Source organism: Alligator mississippiensis, chromosome 15 (assembly GCF_030867095.1).
Source record: "Alligator mississippiensis isolate rAllMis1 chromosome 15, rAllMis1, whole genome shotgun sequence".
Lineage (NCBI taxonomy): Eukaryota > Metazoa > Chordata > Crocodylia > Alligatoridae > Alligator > Alligator mississippiensis.
Window position 1 is genome coordinate 20821284 of NC_081838.1, and position 22037 is coordinate 20843320.

The window sequence follows — 22037 nt, forward strand, 5'->3', positions numbered from 1 at the left end:
CCTGGAAGAGACTCCTGTGCTTGCTGCTGGCTGATTCTGGGCCAGGATCTGGCCCCACTGCACAGGCAGACAGGATCCCCCAGCCCAGTACAGGGTCAATGACTGCAGCTGAGAGATGCTCGGAGCTGGGGTGGTCCCACGGCTGGTTCATATGGGAGTGGGGGCGGACGGTTACTGGTGTCATTACAGGGGTGCAGAACCTGCTGCAAATGCCACTAGCTGGTGATGCAGTGGCCAGATCCCACCATAGCCCCTTCTCTTTGCCATCCGGGACCAGCTAGGCCAGTATGGTACAGCTGCTGCCATGGCAGGAGCGTGAGGACTGACCCTGGGGAAAGCAGACTTGCTTTGTATGTGGGGAAGGCCTTTGTGCCTGGGCCCGAGCATCCAGATTAGCCGCAACCCTGGAGCCTGCCCACACATCACCCCTTCTCGCCACTCTGATGCATGTGATAATGATGGAAGGGGGTCTCTAAATGCCCTAAGCTGCCGGGAGAACCCTGGCCCCAGAGGGCCGACAGAGATGTCCCTCCCCTGCCCCACTTGCCTCCTCCCTGGGGTTATCTGGCAGTTCAGGCACTGGGCTAGTTCTCAGGTGAGCCAAGTCCTGGCCCCTGCTGTGCCCGGTGCCTGTGGCCTTTGCCCAAGGGGATCAAGCATTTGTGGCCTGAGTTTCCTGCCTGTGCTGTGGGGCCTGTGAGGCTCTTGGGGGCAGTGTCCAGTCTGGCTTAGCACTGCTGGGGAGGGGGAAATACCCGCTGAAGGGACCAACCTCTTACTGCAGCTGCACTTCCATCTGCCTAGATTTTGACTCTTTCAGGCAGCTCACTGCAGGGCGTCCTGCTCCAGCACAGCCCAGGATGGAGACCCTGGCGCAGGCCTGCATCAGGGTGTGGCCCCTCCACTGCCTCCGGCTGCAGTTTGGGCTGCAAACAGCTGCACGGGTCCAGGGACCCCTGGCCTGACTTGTTGCTGCCTGTGGGTGCATGTGTACCTTAGGGTCGGTAGCAGGGGAGCCCTGAGGGGCTGGATCCTTGTTGTGGCAGCGCAGTCCTTCCTGCCTCTGCCCCGAGGTGCACATGCCAAGCAAAACACCTTCGTGGGCTAGGCTCTGGTATCATTGTTGGGGGTTGCCCACCCCTGGTTTTGAGTCACTTGTTAGGCACTTGCCCACGATCCCCTGGCACAGCCAAAGGCCTGGCTCTAGCCAGGAAGGAAGCTCTGGGTGGGGGCACGTCTTTGAGCCCCTCATCCCTTCCCGTCTTCAGGCAGAGCCATGCTGGGCAGCATGCCCCAGCTGCTGGGAGGCCAGGTGGACCCTCTGCCCCCGCGCTCCCAGGCCTGCTTCCCTGCAGCTGTGCACTGTGCCCTGCTATGGGGCTCCAGTGCCCCGGGCCTGCAGGAGCCTGGCAGCCCCCCTGGGCCATGCAGATGAAGGGGCTGAAGAGCCCCAGGCCCCGCCCTGTCCTAGCCCAGGGGCAGGGCTTGCGGGCAAGGCGCTCCCCGGGGACAGTGGGGAAATTCCCAGCCGGGCCCTGCAGCTCCGTGTGGCTGGGAATTTGCAGACGGGGCCTTGCTGCGCCCTGCCGGGGCCAGGCCAGGTCATGCTACACGTGCGGGGACTGCTGGGCCAGGCAGGGCTGCGGGGCACTTGCACCAGCACCATGTAGCAAGGTGAGGCTGCCTGGGGGCTGCTCGGCACAGGCCTCTCCCTGCTAGCAGGGGAAAGTCCCGGAGCAGCCCAGCGGTCCTGGGGAAGGAGCTGTGGCCCCTGCTTCACTCCCCGTGTGGGGACTTCCCAGGCTCACCCACTGCCCACCCTCCTGCTCGGGAGGAGGGGGGGGGTGTCTCCTCTATAGGGGACAGGGCTGTGCCGAGGCTGCTGTTGGGAACCAAGTCCTGGCTGGAGGGCCTTATGCCTTTGCTTGGGCTCAGATGCTCGATTTGGGGTTAGGAAGGGATTTCCCCCCTGGTCAGATTGCTGTGGACCAGGAGAGGGGGTTGCCTTTCCCTTTGGCAGGGGCATGGCCCCCACCAGGGACCTCTCGAGCATCTCTTGGCAATGTTTTGGAGAAGCGGGATGTGGATGCAGCGGCCCCCGGCTTTTGCGGCTTGGGCGTTCGGTCTGTGTCATGTGGAGAGTTGGAAGTTTTATGTTGAGGTCCGATTGTGGTTTGTCTGGGATGCTTTGCACGGGGCTGATCCCACCTCAAGCAGGGTTGGAGTAGATGTGACCTCTGGAGCTCCCTTCCAGGGTTTTCTGCCGTGTCATTCCCTGGTCAGACGGGGATTCCTTGTTCCCAGGGTATCAGTGATCAGGGGTGATTGTAGGAACCCAAAGCTGGCTTTCACCTTCTCTGTCATAAGCAAGGCCCTGTCCACTGTAGCCAAGTCACATTTGCTACGTCCCTCCAGAGTGCTTATTGGGCTGTAGTCTGGGAGAGGCTGGGAGTCGCTCTTCCCAGGCAATGGGAAAGGCTGCTGGGGCAGATCTCTTGCTGGCTGCAATCGGGACTCTCCCCCGGGGAGACTGTCCTTGCAAAGCTGGAAGCAGCTGCCTGACCCTTGCCTATCAGGGGAGGGGCATTGATCTCTCACAGAGAGGGGAGGTGGTGACTGTTGGCTTGTTTCTGTGGTTGATGTAGGTAACAACATCTCCTACGAAGACATGAAGGCGCTGGTTGCTAGCGGGGGAGCTCGCATCTTTGACGTGCGCTCTCCAGAGGAGGTGGCCAACGGGCACATCGCCAACTCCATTAATATCCCAGGTGAGCATGTCGGAGGAGCTCTCTCTGGCACAGGATGGTGCTGGAGCCCGACACTCTGGATGGGACGGGGCTTTGTCCTGGTTGTTCCCCCTGTTGCCTTGGCCACACTCCACTTGGGGCAGCTGCCCTGTCTCTGTGGAGGGGTCTGACTCCCAAACCCTAGCTGAACATGCCCGTTTCTGTGCCCTACTCGGCTGCTGCATTTCCACAGCGGGTGAAGAGCCTGCTTGTCCTGGGAAGCACTTGGGGATTGGGGATCCCATCCACGGACTGTAGAGCATTATCCCCTGCACAGTTGCAGGGAGGCTCTGCCCTCAGTCCCTTCAGTGTCTAGATGAGGTCCTCTGCCGTCTGTGCTAACCAAGCAGCTCCATCAGAGGGAAGCAGCAGGAGGCTGCTATCTGGTAGGGACTGAGCCAGTTAGCTGAAGAGGACCTCTTCCTAGGGCTACCCCAGCGCTGCCCTCCTTCCCCTTCTTTCTTTTCCAGTGACAGAAATTGAAGAAGCCCTGAAGATGGATCCTGAGACATTTAAGATGAAGTATGCTGTGGACAAGCCCCAAGTGGATGAGAAGAACTTCATCTTCCTCTGCAAGGCGGGCCGGAGGTCGGCTTTCGCTGTAGAGATCGCCAAGACCCTCGGCTATACCAAGTGAGCCCACCTTCCCCAGAGCAGCCCCTGGCCATAGTGTGTCTGACCTTTTGGGCCTCTTGTTTGCATGCCAGGAGCACTATGAGCCTGGAGGCATGAACAGGGTGCAGTGCAGCCCTGGGGGAGAGCCTGTGGGTGTGTTCTCGTCTGGCAGGTCACAGAAAAGCCTTGGAGTTGATGGGGAAGGAAAGGGTCCTCCTCCCAGGAGGTCCTGGTTCTGCTTTCACTGGTGTGGAGCTGGTGGAACTTGCAACAGGGCCGTGGTCTGGTCTTGGGGAGAAGGGACAGATTCCCCAGGGCATGGTCTCAGGCCCCCAGAGCCCAGCCTGCCCTGCAGTGGATCTGCTTCCCCTCCCCCTGTACTGCCCCAGGCTAGCCTGTTACAGCTGTCTGGCCTGGCTGAGGGGGAGCTGGGCTGGGAGAGCTCATTTGGGACTGGCTGTCTCGCAGAAGCAGCTGTAGCCTCTAAGGCAGAGGCCTGATACCAGGGGGACTGAAGGTCCTGGGGGGGCTGCAGGGTGGGGCTGAGCTTGTTCCAGGGTCAGTCTCACTGGAGGGAACTGGGTGACCACAGGGATCCATAAAGTGTGTCCTGTCTCATCCTGTCGTGCGCCTCGGGTCTGTTGTACAGCTCCCTCCACTGGTCTGGGGTCTGCTGCTCCCACGAGGGGCTCCAGGCTGGGACATAATGGTGCCCATTATGAACCTGTGTGTCTCCTCTTTTTGCTACAGTGCCCGTAGCTATGGTGGCGGCTATGACGAGTGGTCTGAGAAGGAAGGGAAGTGAGTGTGGCGGGGCTCGCCACGGCCAGTGCCTTTGCTTTTTCACCTAAGTGCCAACACTGCACTACAGACTCTCCCTCCACTTCACTGCCACGTCGTCCTCCCCAGCTGCTTTTGCCCAGTGTTGCAGTGCGCCTGTCTGGACATCCTGCCTAAAACACCGGCCTTTGAAGCTGCCGCTTGGCTCTGAGCCTGGCCTTCCGGCCTGGAACCTGCACTTGTTCATTCTCTACCTGCAGCACGGCTGCCCTCTTAACCCCTGGTATTTGTACCTTGGTGGGGGTCCTTCCTCTTCTCCCAGGCCTATCCAGTTGGTGGGGAAAGAGGCTTCTTTACATGGCAATGAAATTGGATGCTTTGCAACACCCAACTGTGCTTTGTAGCCCCCTGTGAAGCGTGACCGGCTGGGAGAGGTGCCGGTGTGCAGTATGGAGTCCATCCAGGGGAGGTGATCTGAAAAAAAAGTCATGATTGTAGATCCTAGAAAACATGTGCGTCTCATCCACAGAGAGCCACCAAGCTAGGGCACCTCATCAGTGATCCCAGCAGGTTGTCAACCCTGTGCTTGCTGGGTGTGGGGTAAGGATGCTTGGGGTGTGTTCCTGGCCTGCTGGGGGGGGAAGTCACTTCTTTGCCTCAATTTCCACACGTGTATAACGCTGACCTTTCTTTTCCTGGATGTCTCTGGGAGAAGAGCCAGGCATTGCTGTTCCCTGGCTGCTGCATGGGTTTGAAGGCTGGATTGGGTGTGCACTTGATGCAGTGGTAATAGATGGGAGGGGCAGGACTGGAATTAAGAGATCTAGCACTGAAATGAGGCAATGCTGCAGCTGCACAAGGGTTGCAGATCAGTGGAGAGAAAACCGGCTCCCCAGAAGGGCCACCCTCTGCCTTTTGTAGCAGAGAAGAGCATACCCAGGCATTGCCAGGCATCTTGTGGGTGGCAGGCAGGTGCTATGAGGCTTGGTAAGCAACTACTGTGGAGCTGCAGGCAGACACAATGCGCAGATGCAAGAGCTGAGCTCCAGCAGCAGCATAACAGGATTCCTGCCTCTCCAAGGAGTCCCGTGGATATCATATATAGCACCTAGGGGCTGGCTTAGTCCAGGGACTGTGGTAGTTGGACCGTGGGGCAGTGCTAACGAGAGAAGCGGGACTGGTTTGGCCATGTTGTCAGAGGAGGTGCCTAGCAATAGCAGCTTTGTAGGGAAATGGTGCGGGCTTCCCTAGAGACAGCCACAAACAAAGCCACTGCCACCTGGCTGTTGCCATTGCAGGCAGGGCTCTCCAGATGCTGAAGCCCTCAAGGAGAGAGAGTCTGGTCTCTGATGATCTTGTGCGCTGCTGTCTTTCCACCCAAGCCGCTCATAGGGTGAGGGAGGAAGGGTGCAGTGCAGGGCTGTAGGCATGCTGTCCCTTCCAGTCTCTCCTGCCCCCTCAGAAGCCCAGCCTACTGGTACCGTGTGGATAGTGGCACCCGATTCTTAAGCCCGTGGACAGACAGTGCTCAGGAGTGAATCCCATGTCTTTCTGTATGTGAAGGCTGAATGTTGACCTTGAAATAATGGCAACTGGGTGGGGGCATAGACCCAAGGATTCTCTCAGATCACTTTAGATCCTCGCATGCAGCTCCAAGAAACCGACCATAAGATGGTGAGGATCCATCCAGCATGCCATGTGGGAAAGGGGAGCCAAGGGCCCATCCTTGTAATGACAGGGAAGTAGCTGGTTAATACAAGATTCACAGGTCCTAATTAGGACTGTACACTGCATTAGGGAGGCAGGCAAAGTCTCTGGAGTCCATGTCAGTGTGATCTAGGGAAGAATCTTTCCTGATACTCAAACAGGGATCAGGCTAACCATGAACATGAGAACAATTTCCTCTGGCCAAGACTTCTAAGTGGGAGGATCTGTGTGCTCCAGTCAAACCCTGCCAGCCTTAGCTGTGGCCAGTGTCCCAGTGCTGCAGAGGAAGACAACTGCTTCCCTCCTCCCCTCAACTGGTGACCAGCAAAATCCCTGGAGCGCAGGATTGCCTGACACCTTCCATGCAGTAAAGAGTTACCCCTAGTCTAGACAGGGATTGCAAATGCTCGATTCCACCTCTCTCACACACTGATTGTTGACCTGAGAAGTCCCTATGCTGTCATGTTATCCCTTCCATAGACTTGCCCAGGTCAGTCTTTAAGCCAGTCAGGTTCACTGCTTTCACCACTTTCCCTGGAAGAGCATTTCAGAACCTGCTCCTTTAGTGGCTAAAAAATACTTGATTTACAGTCTCCACTTCTCTGTAGCCCGTTTGTAGCCTTTTCACCTGGTGCTGGTTGTGGTGGGCCAGTAGGGGGTGCTCCTGCGCTGAGCCACCCACCTACTGCGCCCGACCTCCTCCCAGGCTCCGAGTTCCTCCCTGGGGGTGCCCCCTGTCTGGCCGACCCCCTTCCTGGAGCACACCCGCTAGCCTGGGGGTAGAGCTGCCACCACCCAGGGATGGGCTTGATTCTGGCACTGCGCCCCCTGGGAAACACAGGCCTAGTAACCCTCAAGGGTACTTGACTCACTTCAAGAACTTGGGGTGCTTCCCTCAGTTGGAAGTACGAGTAGTGATTTCCCTTAGCTGAACCAAGGGGAGCCCAAGGCATAATCTGTACCCACTCCCAATAAGTCTTCCACGCTAGTTATAAAGGAGAACTTTATTGGTTATAAAGAGTAGAGTTGGAATAGGGTACAGAGTTGAGTAGTATCAGAGAAATCCCATAGAGCAAACAGGGTGGCTGGAGTAGCCTTACATCATGTGTCTGAGTTACTGCAAGCTATATATCTAGTTAGATCTCCGGTAGCTTACTCACGAGTATCATTCAGAGACGGGGAGATTCCCTCTGGAGGCAGGCAGTTCATTGATCATGAGTTTTGAGAGAGAGAGAGCAAGTTTCACATGGTCCAGCTTCTCTCTCTCTCTGAGTTTTCCTCATGGCTGCTACCCCTTCCTCCTGGGCAGTCCTTAACTTACATAGATAGCCCTTACGGCCTCATTTACCTGGTCCAATAAATGCCAGCACCTGTTGACTGCCAGCCAACCAATTTGAAATGTATCACTGGTTGCTGGGCAGACTGGCAGTCTCTAACCCACCAGGGAGCCCAAGCCCCTCACCCAGGTGTGTGAGTCCAGTCACATAGACAGAGGGAGCAGGATTCCCCCCTCCCTCAGGAATGTATCCAGCTCAGGTTACCTAAAGAGCTAGGGTAAGGTGTGTAGCCTCTGCAGGGCCAAAATTGTCACAGAGCACAGTTTTTGGGGAGAAACAGAGGTGGCCTTCTGCCACACTGGTGTTTGTTTTTCAGGCTAAAAAGCTCTTCCACTAGTGTAAAGGCTGTTCCTATCCTCTTCATCTCCAGTTGAAGTAAACTACCGCACTCCTTTGATCTTTCATAAGAAAGTTTCCATTCCCTTGCCATCTTCAGGGCCCTTCTTTATGCCCGTTCTAAAGCAGGTCAATTGATGTTAATTGAACATTGGTGAACAGAACTACACAGAGTCCGGGGGACTTTCCAGTGCCTTGTGCAATGGTCCTAGGACCTCCTTGTCTCTACCTGGGGCACCCTAGAATGATAGCTTGCAGCCCCTTGCCCAGTATATGGCAGCTCGGAGAGCACGCACAATTTCTGCTGACACCCCAGGGTAAATAAAAGCTAGCCCATAGCGGCTCGGCTCTCAGTGAAAGAGGTCAGCTTTCATTTACTTCTGGGTAAGAACAGGCAGTTCCCATAGAGCAGCGGATGCAGGACAAATCCTACCTCCCTTATCTCCCAGTAACCAGTTTACTGTATTTGTACAGCATCGAGTACAATAGGAGCCTCCTCCTGGCTGGAAGCTGTTCACGTCTAATACAGCCATTCTCAATCTGGCAGTCGTGACCCCAGGTGGGGAAGTAAATCAGCAGTCAGGCCCATGCAGGAGCTGGGCATTGGGTGCTGGAAAGGCTGGGAACTGGTGTTCGAATGATAACACCTGGCCGTGCCCCAGACGTTCGGTGATAAATGACTAAATCCTGTTTTGTGCCCCCCGAAAAACGGGGGCGATGATGATAACGTCCTATCCCAGGGGAGTATGGCAAGGACCTGAAATCCAAGTATGCATACGCATTCAAAGGGCAAAGAAGGGTTAGTATTTTATATTGTTGTCAGTCCAGCACTGGCCACCAGACGTCAGTATGTTCCCAGTGATGGGCTCACAGTACACGCAGCAGCAATAGAGATGTCCACGGAGTTGGGAGTCATCTGATTTGGAATGACAAAGTCGAAAGCATTGTCTTGGCATGGATAAAATGGGTGGTGTTAGCATACGTTACAGGCCGGCGTGGGCATGGCAGCCTCGATTTAACTGTTGAACTAAGCAGCAAGGCTCCACCCTAGATATTAAGCCAGTTCAGCGTGACTTAGCTATGCTGATATTATCAAGGTCAAGACTTTCATAATCATGAGCAAGGCCAAAAAACATCATGAGAATGACTTAGAAATAGCAAGAGAGGCAAGGGGGTGTTTGGACAAGGCTTTTGGGTATAAAGTGGCATGGTCAGGTCTAAGCAATGGGTACTTTGTACCCAAAAGTTTGTCTAACATTTCTTAAATGTACAGTGTATCCAATAAAAGATATCTCAAAAAAACCCTTGCTTCTTGAACATTTCCTGGACTGTCATGGCTGCAATAATGCTCCAGATCTATTTAAAAAGAGCAAGATTTGGTTCTTTCTGTTTTCTGAGTCTTCATGGTCACACACACATATATTTCAAGCTTGTACTTGCAACTTTAATGGCTAGAAACAACAAGTGATAATCCCTCCGAGTTGCGTGACTCCAAGAAGTAGAACTTGGAGAGAAAACCTGATGGTGTTTGTAGGATTTTCACTGGTGGAAAATTTTTTTTATGGTGCAGTTTTCTGTTGCTGCAGCTCCATTGCAAAGCCTTTTGCAGAAACATGCTACCTTTGACCATGTTTTTTAACAGAAAAAAGTGTCATTTCAGCCTTTTCCCCATTTCTCTTATGTTGGAGTTTTGTCTCTGTGGGGTGGGAACACTTGGGTTTCATTTCAGCTGCAGTAACCTCTGCAGCCCCTAAATAGCGACACTGGGAGATGCACGTTTGTAATGATTTACACTCCATCCAGGTAAAGACCTGTAGTGTTTATGTGCATTTTGCTTTGGCAGCACCTGAAGGAGATGATTGCGCATGACAAAAACTTCCCGCTGCTTCCAAATCAAAGGGTGTTGTTTCGTTTTTGTTTTTGCAGTTCGGAGCCCGTGAAGAAGTGGGAATTGTGGAGTTCTGGATGGAGATCCTACCCCCGCCCCGACCCGCCGGCCCCTAGCGGTGCGGCCAAGCGGGCCGTGCTCGTTTAAGCAGGGCGACGTATCCTCAGAGGCGAGAAGGATGGCGCCCCGTGATCCCTGCCCCACCCAAACTGTAAAACCAGCTGCCGGGGAGGGCGGTGGCCTTTTTTGGGGCAGTGCTGCGGGAGTCACGCGGCTTCATGGCATATTGTCACCGCCCTGATTCCTGCTCATCTCTCCGCTCCACGGGCCCTAAGGACCCTCCTTGGTTTGTAAGGGTGTCCATGCCCCAGGACTCAAACTGTCCTGTGCTCGGCAGTGCTGCTATGTAACGTCTACGGGACAACTGACGGAACAGCCTGAGAGAGTTTTGACTATTTCTTTCACCGGTTGTGACTCCTCTGACTCTTCTTGCTCTCTTCACTATGCTTTGACTCTTGGACTATTTTTTGTTGACTCTTTTGACTGTCTGTTGGGTTTCTGTGACACACTGTAGATGGAGCCCGTGTCCCGACCCGATTATACCGGGTTTTGCTCTGATCTTAAAGTGCGGGCCAGGGCGAGCCCCTGCGGCTATTGGTCAAGTTTTTAGTTTGCCCCCATAAAATCCTGAATCTGCTGCCATGAGGGGGCTCTAATCCTGTATGACTGCACTTGGGGGGTGCATCCCCTTCCCAGAAGCCTCTCTGATTACCCCCCCCCCCTCCCCGGACTGGGGGTGGCCTGGACGCTTTAGGGCCTAAGAGGCCCTGGCACAAGCAAGGCCCTGTCACCATAGCAACCCAGGTGCCTTCTGGGCGGGGTCTCCTGCTCAGGACGTCAGGGAGGTAAGTGCTCCTGGGTCGGCTTCTGATTGGCTGCTCTCTGGCCTGGCCTCCCCTCTTCCCCCCTCACCTGCGGGCGCTGCCTATCACGTTTCAGCCAATCAAAGCAGAGCCTCAGGTGAGTGAGCCACTGCGGGGGGCGGGGAGAGGGCGAGGTCGGTTCCCCTGGCAGGGGAGAGTCGCGTGGGCGGGGCCTGCCCAAGAGCCAATTCGAGCTCGGGAGGGCGGGGCCTCTCCTGATAGGGGCGGGGCTCCACCTGCGGGCGGTGTGGTGGGGCGGGAAGCGAGAGTCGGCTCCGAGCCGCCGCGGGGGTCGCGTCGCGGGGCAGCGGCGATGGCGGGGCGGGCGTGCGGGCGGATGCTGCTGTTGCTGCTCTTCGGCTGCTGTGAGTGCGGGATCCCGTGGGGCCGGGGGCGGGCGGGGCTGGGGCTGGGGCTGGGGCCGGGGCGGGCTCCAGGCCGGGTTGGTCCTGCCCCGCGGCCCCGCCTGTGCTGCTCGATGTCCCCGCGGCCCCCTGACCCCTCCCAGGCTTCCGGGCTGTCCCGAAATGCTGGCAGCGCGGGTGGGAAGGGACCTCCAGCCCCAGCCGGACGCCCGGGGCGCGCAGGGAGCGAGGGGAGCCCATGGTACCGTGGGGGCGCTGCCCAGAGCCCCCCTCGCCCCGCGCCTGCGGCCCTGGCTTTCCGCAAGAGTCAGCCCGAGACCTGCGAGCCGCTCCTTGCTCCTCCGATTTCCCCCGCGAAGCCCAGCCCCAGAGGGTTTCGTCACCCCGGTTATTCCCGCGGGTTCCCGTGCCCGGGCGGGCGGGACGCAGGCACAACAGGTCAAGCGCCGAGAAACCAGGAGCGCGTCCGCCCAGGTCCCCGCCAGACGACCGAACGCGGCTGCTCCCCAGCCCGCTCGGCAGGGCGCTGCCCGGAGAAACCCCCGCCTGTTTCTCCGACCGAGGAGAAAGCCTCTGGTTTTGGCTTTGTGAAACTTGTGGGTTTTATTTTTCGAAGGAAAGGGCTCCGCGCTTGCTGGCGTCTGAGCTGCCGGCAGCGTGGCAGCGACGGGACGGTTATTAACGCACAGTACCCTGCTGTTTCCTACGAGCATCTATGGACAAGCCAAGTGGGACAGATAGGGACGCTCGTAGAGCTGATGCGTGATTAGCAGCTTCTGCTTGGCTCTTGTGGTTAGCTGTGCAAGTGTGGCACAGGGCGGTGGCCAAATCGCTTGTGTGTGATGCTGAAGTAGCTGGGGAAGGCTCTTTCTGTCCCTTTTAAAACCCTCCAGTCTGCCCACCTCCCAGCGCCTGGGGCACCACTGTTCAGTAATCGCTTGTAATGACCTTCTCCTCTTTCTAAGAAACTCGGCACCCCCGTCTGCCCGTTTCTTTGTTCTCATCTTTTGTCTAACCCAAGTCTGTGTGCCACAAGTGGCATCGGCAGCTTTGTGTGCACCAAAAAGGTTGATGCCCGCTGATTTAAACCTCAGCGTGGGAGTTGTTTATGATCCAGTTTGTGCCACGGGTCCTAATTCCTGCTCCGTGTCCTTGGGTACTGCTCTGCCAGAAGTGAAAAACAAACAAACAAACAAAACTGCTGAAGACTTCAGACTCTTTACGCAGAGAATAGACGCTGCTTTAACTTGACTCTGAAAACAGGCACTCCCTTAAGTGAGTTGGAACATGCTTGCAACAACTTTTCCCATCAAGGTTTTACTGATTTAGTCTCTAAAAAGAAGCCACAAGGAATCTTTATCCTTAACGTTAAGAGAGCTCTGCAGGGTTGGGGGTCAGTACTGTACGCTCAGGACACCAGCTCCAGAAGGAGGGGAAACTGGTCTAGACTGGACAGTTAGTTACGGGGGTCTGGTCAGGGCAAGGACTTTCATTTTCATTCCAATGTGCCTCTAAAATCAGTGGGCACAAGGTGCTTGCTAACCTGGATGCAGCAGGTGGAATTGCACAGTAAAAACTCATGCAGATGCTGCAGGGAGGCGGAGGAATATCTTTGAATATCTTTGCTGGAAATGTTAACATCTCAGCAGGAGATGAGGAGAATACGGCTTGCTGCTGGTGGTGGTGGGGATTTTATAACCCCTCTGTGGCTCTTTCCTTTTGTAAGTGCTTAGATCTGCTCTGGTGCTCCAGTGCGCCATTCCTGGGTGTGGATTTTTGTTAAAAAGTTATAAGGTGGATCTGGGATAGTGGCAGGTAAAAGCCAGTCTCTGTAGCTAGATGGGGAAGGAGTCAGCACTACGCTGCTTTCTCCTGCAGCTAGCTGAGGCTTCTGCCTGAGGATCTATTCGATATCTTCAGCAAACAGCTCTCGGAGTCATTTAATTAACATCCCTGGCAGAAGCTCGCTGTCAGAAATCTCTTAATGGCCTTTAAACTGCAGTATAAGTGCTGTTAGACATGCAGCCTAGGCAAGTTCATAAACAGATGCTGGCACCGAAGGGGAATCAGTCCAGTCCAGAAGGGTAGGGGAGCTTCCAGGCATCAGCTTCCTGTGGTGTCGGGAGGGCCGATATAGAGAAGTCCAGGCTCCTTGTACCACTGTTTCTTTTCCTGGGTCTCATTCTCCCAGAAAACCTGTGCCCCCTTGAGTTCCAGCTCCTGGGCAGGAGTTGTTGGGTGTCCTCAAGACTGTCCTGGGTGCAAGATGGCTTGGGTGGCTGTCCAGCACGGGGGCAGCGAGCTGTTTGCGGTCCAGCTGTCAGGGGGAGGATGATCTCGGTGCCTGAACCGGCCCTGTGTGAATTTGCTGTTATCCGAAGAATTTGGACCCTGAGGAACCACAAAGGTGCCCAAGCGACAGGCTCATGGGTAGGTTTTTCCTGCTGGTCATAGCCTGATCCAGGTGGGGTGCTGGGAGCTTGCCTACAGCTGGGCTCTTCCTATCATGTCCTCATCAGGCTGATGTGTTTGGGGAACGGGTCACGTTGCTTTTCAGCAGTGAGGGTCTGGCAGTGGCTCAAAGAGGCAACTGCCGCCCTTCTTCGTTGCCATCTTCTGCGGGCAACCCACCCTTGAACTGCCTCTGCTTTGTCTGCTGTGACATCTAGACCTCCTAGCACAAGGTTGGGCAATTATTTTGGGTGGAGGGCCGCTTACTCAGTTTTCACAAGCCATGACAGGCAGCCAGGGGCAGATAAATATTAATTCTCTAAATATTTTAGGGGCCCCGTGGGCTGGATAGAACAGCCTGGTGGGCCATATCCAGCCCACGGGCCACATTTTGCCCACCCCTGTCCTTGCAGCTTTGTGGCTGATTGTGATACCATTAGCCCAGCCTTTTGTTACAGAGCCAGAACTGATGGTCCCCAAGGGTGGTTTTGCAGTCAGTGATACGAGGATGAGGAGCGGGGAGTGCTGGAGCTGAGGCAGTGGGGCCAATATTTTCCTCTTCATTCCACTTTGACAGAAGAGGTGCACGGTGCTATCTGTGTGTTGTGGTCCATGCAGCCCTGGACACTGAACCAGCAATTCTCAACCCTAAAACAGTGATTTCTATAATCCAGTGACTTCTCACAAGGAGCATGGTGAAACACTGGAACAAGCTACCCAGAGAGGTGGTGGAGTCTCCATCCTTGGAGGGTTTTAAGACCCAGGCAGACGAAACCTTGGCTGGGATGATGCAGTTGCAGCTGGTTTTGCTTTGATAAGGGGTTGGACTAGATGTGACCTCCTGAGGTCCCTTCCATCCCCCATGCTCTATGATTGTAACCCAAGTGCTGCAAAATCCTTTCAAAGTTGTCCTCGAGGGTCTGTGCAATAGTGGCACTGCGAGGTGTGCAAAACAGCTACATACAATTCAGGAGAGAAACCCAGAGACTTCTAGTAGGAATCCAGCAAGCCACATGCGCCCTGCCCTGCCGTGGGATTTGCAATACAAGAACTGCTCCAGTATTATTTTTTTGACTATGGAAAAAAAAAAAACCAAGTGCAAACAAAGAGCTGTTATTTTCAGAGGGGCCTTGAGTCTAGTGAGAAGCACTGCTCTAAACAGCATCTTCCTTCCCGCCTCACCTGTGCTGGCGGGGGAGCAGCAGGGGTTACCACCCACTTTGCCTCATTAAGACAAGTACAGTTTAATTCCCAGGTGCACAGCTTGGTCCCTGCCTTCCCCTTATCCCTTCGTTTCCCAGCACCCTGTAATTTGGAGGTGTGTGGGTGTGAGGGAGGCCTGGGCTGGGCTGCTTGCTCCAGCATGGGGCTGGGCTCCCTGCCTTGTTTACCTGACTCCTTTGGGAGCCTTTGGTGGTTGCTAGCTGAGACTGCTCCCCTGCTCTGGGTGGCTGTGCTGAGCTCTGCCTGGCTTTGTCCAGCGTCTCCGGTCAGGTCTTGGGGCCATGATGCATGCTGGAATGGGGGAAGAATCTGGCAGAGCTCATGGCTTGCCTTGTGCCGATGCACGCCTTTCCTGCTGCCCCCCAACCCATTGCTGTGGCTGAGCCCTGGCTTAGGAGCTCTCCATGCTCAGATGCCTGCACATCCCTTGCTCCAAGCAGAGGATTCTTCACCACAGGCTGCCTTCCCCTGAGCCATGGAGTTGGTAGGGGGCTAAGGGCACTTGGAAAGGAACCTGAAATTGTGAGCTGCTCTTAGCGCATGACTGTCCTGAGGGGGCTCTTGGCAGAGGAGGACCCCTGCTCGGTCTAGACCAGAGGCTCTCAGTCTTCTTGGACTCCAGGCAGCCCTCCACAGCTCTTGTGAGTTGAGACCCCATTTCAAGAACTGACATCTATTCTGGGGCTGGTCAGTGGGAATGAGGGATCTGCTGGGCATGGACAAAGCCTGAGCCTGTGATTATGTGCTTATCTCCTCACATCTCTTGTGGCACCCTTCAGAGGATCCTGCAGGATCCCAGGGTACTATAGCACCCTGGTTGAGAAGCACTGGGTGAGACGGACATCGGGTACCTTACATGTGAAACTCATAGTTGGTGCGAGCCCTCGGAGATGGGGCAGAGCTGCCCTTGATGGCCGGAGTGCTCTGTGCTGGCACTTGGGGAAGTGTGGAGGGTTTCTGGTCTGGGTGTGGAAGGAGGACGGGAGGAACTGCATTGCCCTCTGCTGCAGTAACAAAGGTGATCTATGGCAGCCTCTGTCTGTGAATCAGGAAGGCAGCACAAGCCAAGGACCCCAGGTAGAGTTTGCTTTCTACCTAGGGCTAGAGATACTGTCAGTGGGCAGTGCCCCGGCAGAAGGGGAAGCCTTCTCAGTCATCAGAGACACGCAGGCAGGCCTGGCCACGTGTGCTTGCCCTAGGCCATGTCTCCACTTTGGACTAATGATGTTGCCCCAGCAAAAGTCTCCTGGCCTGGCTGGGGGTTCAGGAGCATATGAAGTCCTTGGTGGTTCAGCACAGCTCTGCATGTCCCAGCACTTGGTAAGAGTGGGCCAAGAGTCTGAGTCATCTGCTTTGTTTGCATGTTATTTTGCATGAGCCTCAGAGCCCTGCCTGCCTCCAGGCTCTTGCGCTGCAGGCTGCTCAGCAGGCCAGGTTTTCAAGAGCTGGAGGGTGTGCCCCCCACCCCCAACCTCCCCCCAGCCCAGCCAGTATCTGTTGGTGAGGTCATTTCTGGGAAGTGGGGGATGTGGCTGAGTCAGGACCAGAGCCCAATTCTCCCTAACCATTAGGTTGTTGAGCAATACGTGGGTGGGCCCTTGCCTCCCAAGTGCAGTGCAGCCAGCCCGGCTCTAGCAGTGGAGCTATGTGGGGTTTGGGTTGTGAATTGTGGGCACCCATTTCAGGCTGCAGAGAATAGCAGAAAGCCCCTACCTCCAGAAGAGGACTGGGGTCCAGATACCTCTGCATCTGGGGTCCAGTTGCAGCAGTCCAGATGGAGCCTGTAAGGGGTTCAGATGCAGATACCTAGGCATCTCTGGGCATCCTGTGAGACCCTGCGGAGCAGGTGGCTACTGTGAACCCTGGGCCACAGTCCTGTGTGAATGGACACTTAATTCCCCTTATGGGTGCATTTGGGCAGGACAGCGTTCAGTCCCTTGGCAGCTGGGTACCCTCGATCTTGGCCCTTGTGCTCACTCAGCTTATACCAAATTCCCCCCATAAAATAACTTTTACCCATAAAAACACGGCTTTGCTGGAACGACCATTTATCCAGCAAGCTGTTGCCTGGTCTCATACCCATCACCTCCTGACTGATGCCGCAATGCTGATGGATTTGCAGCATAGGCCTGGCCCAAGGCAGGCATCTGGCTTCAAGGAATAGCCAGCATTTGGTGCTTCCATGAAACCAGAATCTCTGAATGCCTCTTGCAAGGTCATGCAGTGCTGTGGACGGGGGTGGGTGAAGAGGGCAACATCCTTCAGCTTTAGGGAAACAACCTGAGGATGCTCGAGTTGCTGAGACTTTTGAGTTCCCCAAGGTGCCCAGGGTTTGAATGGGTGGATGTCGGCTCCTTCCATTTTCTTCTTGCGTGATACATCTGTGGCAGGGGTGGCTTGTGCTAGTCCTGCTAGACTTAGCAAGTTGCTTATCCCAGCCTCTCGAGTTAATGTGTAGCTACTTCTTGCCTGGAGTGAAAGCGCCAAAGTTAAATAGTTACCCAGATGCTGCAAGTCTCTGCTTCATCATCAGGCTGCGGGGACTGATGCGGAGCAAAGGATGGCAAGGCTCTGTCCGTGCCCTTCAGAAATGCCCCAGGGTAGGTGCTGCTGATGCTTCTTCGCACTGGGTTGGGCCGGTCTGCTCTGAGTAGATTTACCAACCCTGGTGTGGAGCAGAGCCTGTGCTAGTGACCGTGAGCAGCCCTAGGAAATGCCCCTAGTGTAGGCAGGGCAGCGAGAAGCCGTGTCCTGGGCCCTCCTAGATGTGGAAGGGAGCTTGCAAGTGAGCTCAGGTCATGTCTGCATCTGGGATGTGGCCCTGCGTGAGAGCTGGGAGGAGTGGGGAAGCTGAAGGGTTTTGGGAAAGGAAGGGAATGTGGGAGACCAGCAGGAAAGGGGCTGGTAGGATTTGGGCCCAAAAAGAGACCAGGGTTTGGCTGGAGTCTGAGTGGAGAGAGAGGTTGTGGGTTTGAAGTCACCTGAAGGCAGGGCAGGACTTTGGAGGCCTGCTGTGTCAGAGCATCTGATGAAGCAAGCTGTCGCCCGTGAAAGCTCCTGGCTCTCTGAGCCGGTCGGTCTCTAAGGTGCCACCCTGCCCTGCCTTCTGCCTGAGGCTGAAGGAGAGGAAAAGGGCTCAGGAATTGGATCTTGGTGGCGGCTCTTCACCCCCCGCCCCAAGTGCTTGGTGAGCGGAGAGCGCAGACCGCCTCTCTGCGTACAGGCTGCCTCCGGGACGTTGCTCTTGGGTCCGGCTTCTCCCCCTGCTTGAGGTCTTCTCTAGTGATCCTTGCTGCAGTCCTCAGACAGCCTGGGCGGGCGAGGGAGGACAAGTGCCTTTAGTTGCCCTGCTGTGTGGCCTCTCGGAAAGGTCCCTCGCATACTCCGTTTTCTTTACTTTGGAAATGCAGCCAGCTGGGCATGGACTTCTACAGCAGCTGTATGGCTGGGTTTTCGGGAAGCTGCAGCTTCCGGGGTTTGCATCTATTGAAAACAGTTGGGTTAGAAATTGTTCCATCTCACGTTAAACCTTGGAGCAGGCTCAAAAACCGAATGGTGTTGAGACAAGACTGGCAGGTCCGGGCATTGCAAGGGGATCAGCTGGAAGGTGCGGTTTGCAGGGGTCAAAGAACAGTCCTGGCGACCTTGGGAAACTGAAACAACTTGGTATGGCAGGTATGAGGTTAGGAACTGCACCGAGAGCCATTGCTGCCTTCCAGGACCGAGGGTCAGCACACGAACCTGCCGCTCCTTCCAAAGAGGAGATGTGCAACCCTCATATACAATGTGGTCTCGCTACAAAATATTTACCTACGCTGTTTGGGCTTGGAAGCAAACCAAGGAGGAGGAGAACTGCTGATCCAGGCAGTGAGACAGGCACCAGCTCTTGGGGCTTGGACCTTGGATTGAGTTGGAGAGCGGGATGTCACTAGTTACAGAAGTGATGGGGGTCACCCAGGCCTGTCGTCACTCTGTGGTGACCGAAGGCATCCGTCTGGTGTGACGAGGCCTGGTTGTTGCCTCTCTTGCCGCTCAGTAGCTGGACCTTCTGGGCACTTGGTTGGGAGGAGGTGGTAGGTTGGCACTTGGCTGCTGTCTGGCTCTGGCCCCATGCCTGCCCCGAGCCATGCTTTCCTGGTAGAGCTGCTCTTTCCCAAACCTGATTCGCCTGTGCATGGTTTTTAAGCTTGGGTTTTGAGCTTTCTCAACAGTTGTGGTTTGGTGATGAGCTTGGTTTGACCAAAGCAGGGTGCTTGCTGCATCCTTCTGACTGCATTGCATGCAGAATATCAGGGAAACTCCAGCGGAGTTACAGGAAGCAGAGGAGGGGGGAGCATGATTGCCTCACAACGTCCTGGGTAACCTAGCTAAGCCGCTAGCCCTTGGAAGGTTGTCCTGGGCACTGCTTCTTGCCATAGTCTCCGGACGTTGACTGCTCAAAAGGAGATCCTAGAAACAGGCTGGTCTCTTGTCCCATCCGGTGCAGCCCCGGAGGCAGCATGTCCTCCTCTGCTTTGTTCCCTGGAAGTGTGTGCTGCAGCCAGGCATGAAGCTCAGGAAAGAGGCTTGCTGCCCGTGATCCAGCAGAGACCGTATCTTCTGGGGTTTGCCTCCCCATTGCCATGGCTTGACTGAGGCAAACAGTCTTTTGTCTACTGCTGGCTCCACCTCTTCTAGTGATGGGTTGGCAGCCAGCTGCATCCTTGGCACCCTGCACCCATGGGAGTGGAGGCTGCACAAAGCGTGTTGGGGCACGAACGGTGTTTACCAGCAGAAACAACCAGGTAGCAAGCAAGGCGGTTTTGCTGGCACCTGGTGAGACAGAATTGCTCCAGTATTTGGATCAGCTAGAAACTAATTTCCATGGATCCTCACTGTGGCTGTAGGCAACAGGAGGGTTTGCACCTGTGCAGAGGCTACAAAGGGATCTATGTAGCTTTGTCCCATGTCCTGCCTGGCAGCCAGGGCTCCTGGGTTCTCCTCCTGGCTCTGCCGCTTCATAGGCTTGATCAAGGCACGTCTGTTGCCTGTGTTGGGGGCCACCGACCCACCTCTTCTAAAGCATGGAGTCAAATGCTTGTTACTGGTGGGCACAGAAGGTGGGAGAAAGGTGAGAAGGCTGTGGGGTTGCTTCTGAAATCTCCCATTCCCCCTCGTCCCACCTCCCAAGGACAAGTTTTCAGGTTCTCATGGACAGCATTATGAATAGGGGACAGCTAAACACCCTGTGATGCCAAGCCTGGGAACATACAGGCAGGAAGCTTCAGTGCGAGAGCCAAGTTCCAGGCAAAATGCAGTCATGAGGGTATAATTAAACCCCATCATGAATCGCGAGTTCCTCACCCAGGGGCCAGGCCCGAGTCTGCTCCATTTGGCTGCAGAAAGGCCTGATGTCACGTGGGCGAGTCTGTGGCCACAAAGACCTGTTGCATTGTTTGCTATCGGCTGCCACTGCCTCAGCTCTGGCAAACTTGTGCAGTCTGCCACCGTCCAGTCTCCGTGACGAGCTCTGAATGAGGAACCGGGGGACCCAGATGCTTCATATAGCCTGGAGTAATACTGCACCCACCTAGAGGCTTAATGCTCCTTGGTTGAGTTGCTGTCAGGTGGATGGAGGCTAACTGCCCTGGCAGCAGCATCTGAGAAATCAGAACAGTTTGTGTGGAGTCCAGCACCTGTGCATCTTGCTCCATATCTTGTGTCAATGGACAGGCTGGAGCAGGGCAGGAAGGAGGTTGGGCATGCCCCTAATCCTCACGCCTCAAGTGCCCATGCCAGCCTCGAAGGAGGGCGTGAGCACAGAACGGTGGGACTCTTGCATGGAAACTCTCATGTGTGCTGAGCACTGTCGTACCCATGCAGCCCTCCAAAGGGGGTTTTATTGGGATTCTCTTGTGGCCTGGAGTCCTTTCCCATCTTTTCTCCCCAGCACGGCATAAAGCAGAGCCGCAGTTGTGGTGGCCCAGGCACCCGGCCCTGCCTGCCGAGTGATTAGATGTGGCTGGGAAGAGTCACAGGTGCATCACTTCTGCGTCCTGGGTGGGGAAACAGAGCCATATCGATCCAGTCTACCCACTTGGCAGCAGTGTGGGATGAAAGGTCAAATTCCTTCTGCATGATGCTAAGCTTGAATTGCAGCGAGTGCTGTGGGATGGTCAGGCTGGCTCTTCTGACCCTGCTGTGTACCAGTGTGGCTCTGGATTTAATGCTTTCCCAGGCTGCTCCACCCTAGCCACATGGATCTTGATTGCAGGCTTTCTGGGGCACAGCCATGTGTGTGCGCACAGTCAGATCTCAGATTTTGAAAAGGGAGTTCAGATGGGGTGTCGCATCATCACATGTACCAACCTATATTTTACTCCAGTTAAAGAAGTTCGAAGCTAACCAATATGCTGGGAGTCTAGCGCTGTATTATTCAGTTTAAGATCAAAGCAAAAACAAATCTAAATGTATTGATGTGTACTAATTTGCTACATTAGATGTAATTAATTTTTAAAAACACAAGAAACCGGGGGGAAAATTGTGAAAACATATTGTTTCATTAGTAATGTAGTCATTATAGTTGAATGTACATCTGTTATTCAGATTTGTAAAACAAAGTCTGGCCTTCTTGAGTGTCTTTACAGTGCCTCCAATGCTTTGCCTTCAGTCATTTCTACACCAGAGTTAATTTGACCACACCCGAGTTAAGGTTTTTAGCTCAATCTAAAAACAATCTGCAGGGCTGTGAAATGGAAGAGAAACACTACCAGGAAAGGCTGACAAACAGCTTGCAGAATTGCACAAGAAAGGATAGATGGAATAGCGGAAGATGAAGACCATTAAAAAGCAGAGATGCTCGTTAACACGAACGGAGTGGAGAGTTTAGCAGGAATCGGGGAAATGTCAATGAGCCATGAACTCAAGTGACTGCCTCAGTGCTGCCTGAATAGAAATGCCGCTGCCAAGCAGTTGATTTTTAATATCTGAATCATAGAATCATAAAAAAGAGGGTTGCAAGGTACCGCAGGACGTCACATATAGTCCAAAACCCTGCTCAAAGCAGGACCAGCCCCAACTGCATCATCCCAGCCAAGGCTTTGTCTAGCCAGGACTTAAACCTCCAAGGATGGAGACTCCACCACCTCTCTGGGTAACCCGTTCCAGTGTTTCACCACCCTCCTAGTGCGAGTTTTTCATAATATCCAACTCCCTTGCTTTGGATGAAAGCAGCCTCCTTTGTTCAGCTAAAGCAAGAATCAAAGTGTGTGTGTGTGTGTGTGTGTGTGTGTGCCCGCCCACCTGCTGGTGGTGACACGCATGCAATGGCTGGGAGAGGAGGGTTGCTCAGCCTCTTTTAATGGCACTGTAGCAGCACCCACAGCTCCAGGCTGGATTAGAGCCAGGGTGTGCTGGGAGTGGCACGTGCCACCTGTTCCCTGCCCCACAAGCTGGGCCACAGCCCTGGTTAGACTGACTTCACAGCAGCTGTCATTACTGCTGCCTTGCAGACTCTCCCGTCTCTTTCTTACCTTGGTAAACAGCCTGTGTACAGTGGACAGGCTCAGCTAATGTGGGCAGCTCATTGCTGCGTGCTGTGACGCTGGTACGAGCACTTGTGAATTTGCAGAGGTGTGTCATTTTGG

At 54.8% G+C, this 22037-nt stretch overlaps 2 protein-coding genes across 5 annotated transcripts in view; both read left to right on the forward strand.

The window, feature by feature from the left end:
* The window catches only part of LOC109281933 (junctional adhesion molecule A-like), a 40812-nt gene extending 30661 nt beyond the window's left edge, over nt 1-10151 (forward strand). Inside the window, exons 7-9 of one of the 2 annotated variants that reach the window (XM_059718854.1) lie at nt 2646-2768; nt 3257-3419; nt 9488-10151. In XM_059718854.1, the coding sequence (XP_059574837.1) occupies nt 2646-2768; nt 3257-3419; nt 9488-9596 (395 nt within the window). In that variant the 3' untranslated portion in view covers nt 9597-10151. Of the gene's footprint in view, nt 1-2645; nt 2769-3256; nt 3420-4151; nt 4568-9487 lie in introns of those variants that run through there. The other variant, XM_059718855.1, reaches the window with a different exon arrangement.
* Nucleotides 10152-10633: 482 nt separating this feature from the next.
* Nucleotides 10634-22037, forward strand: part of LOC102571629 (junctional adhesion molecule A) — a 36808-nt gene continuing 25404 nt past the window's right edge. For 2 of the 3 annotated variants that reach the window (XR_009457623.1, XM_059719384.1), the window contains exon 1: nt 10634-10737. Coding sequence is in view for 1 of the 3 variants with exons in the window: in XM_059719384.1 (XP_059575367.1) it covers nt 10686-10737 (52 nt within the window). In the remaining 2 variants the exon portion in view is untranslated. Of the gene's footprint in view, nt 10738-16941; nt 17013-22037 lie in introns of those variants that run through there. The other variant, XR_009457624.1, reaches the window with a different exon arrangement.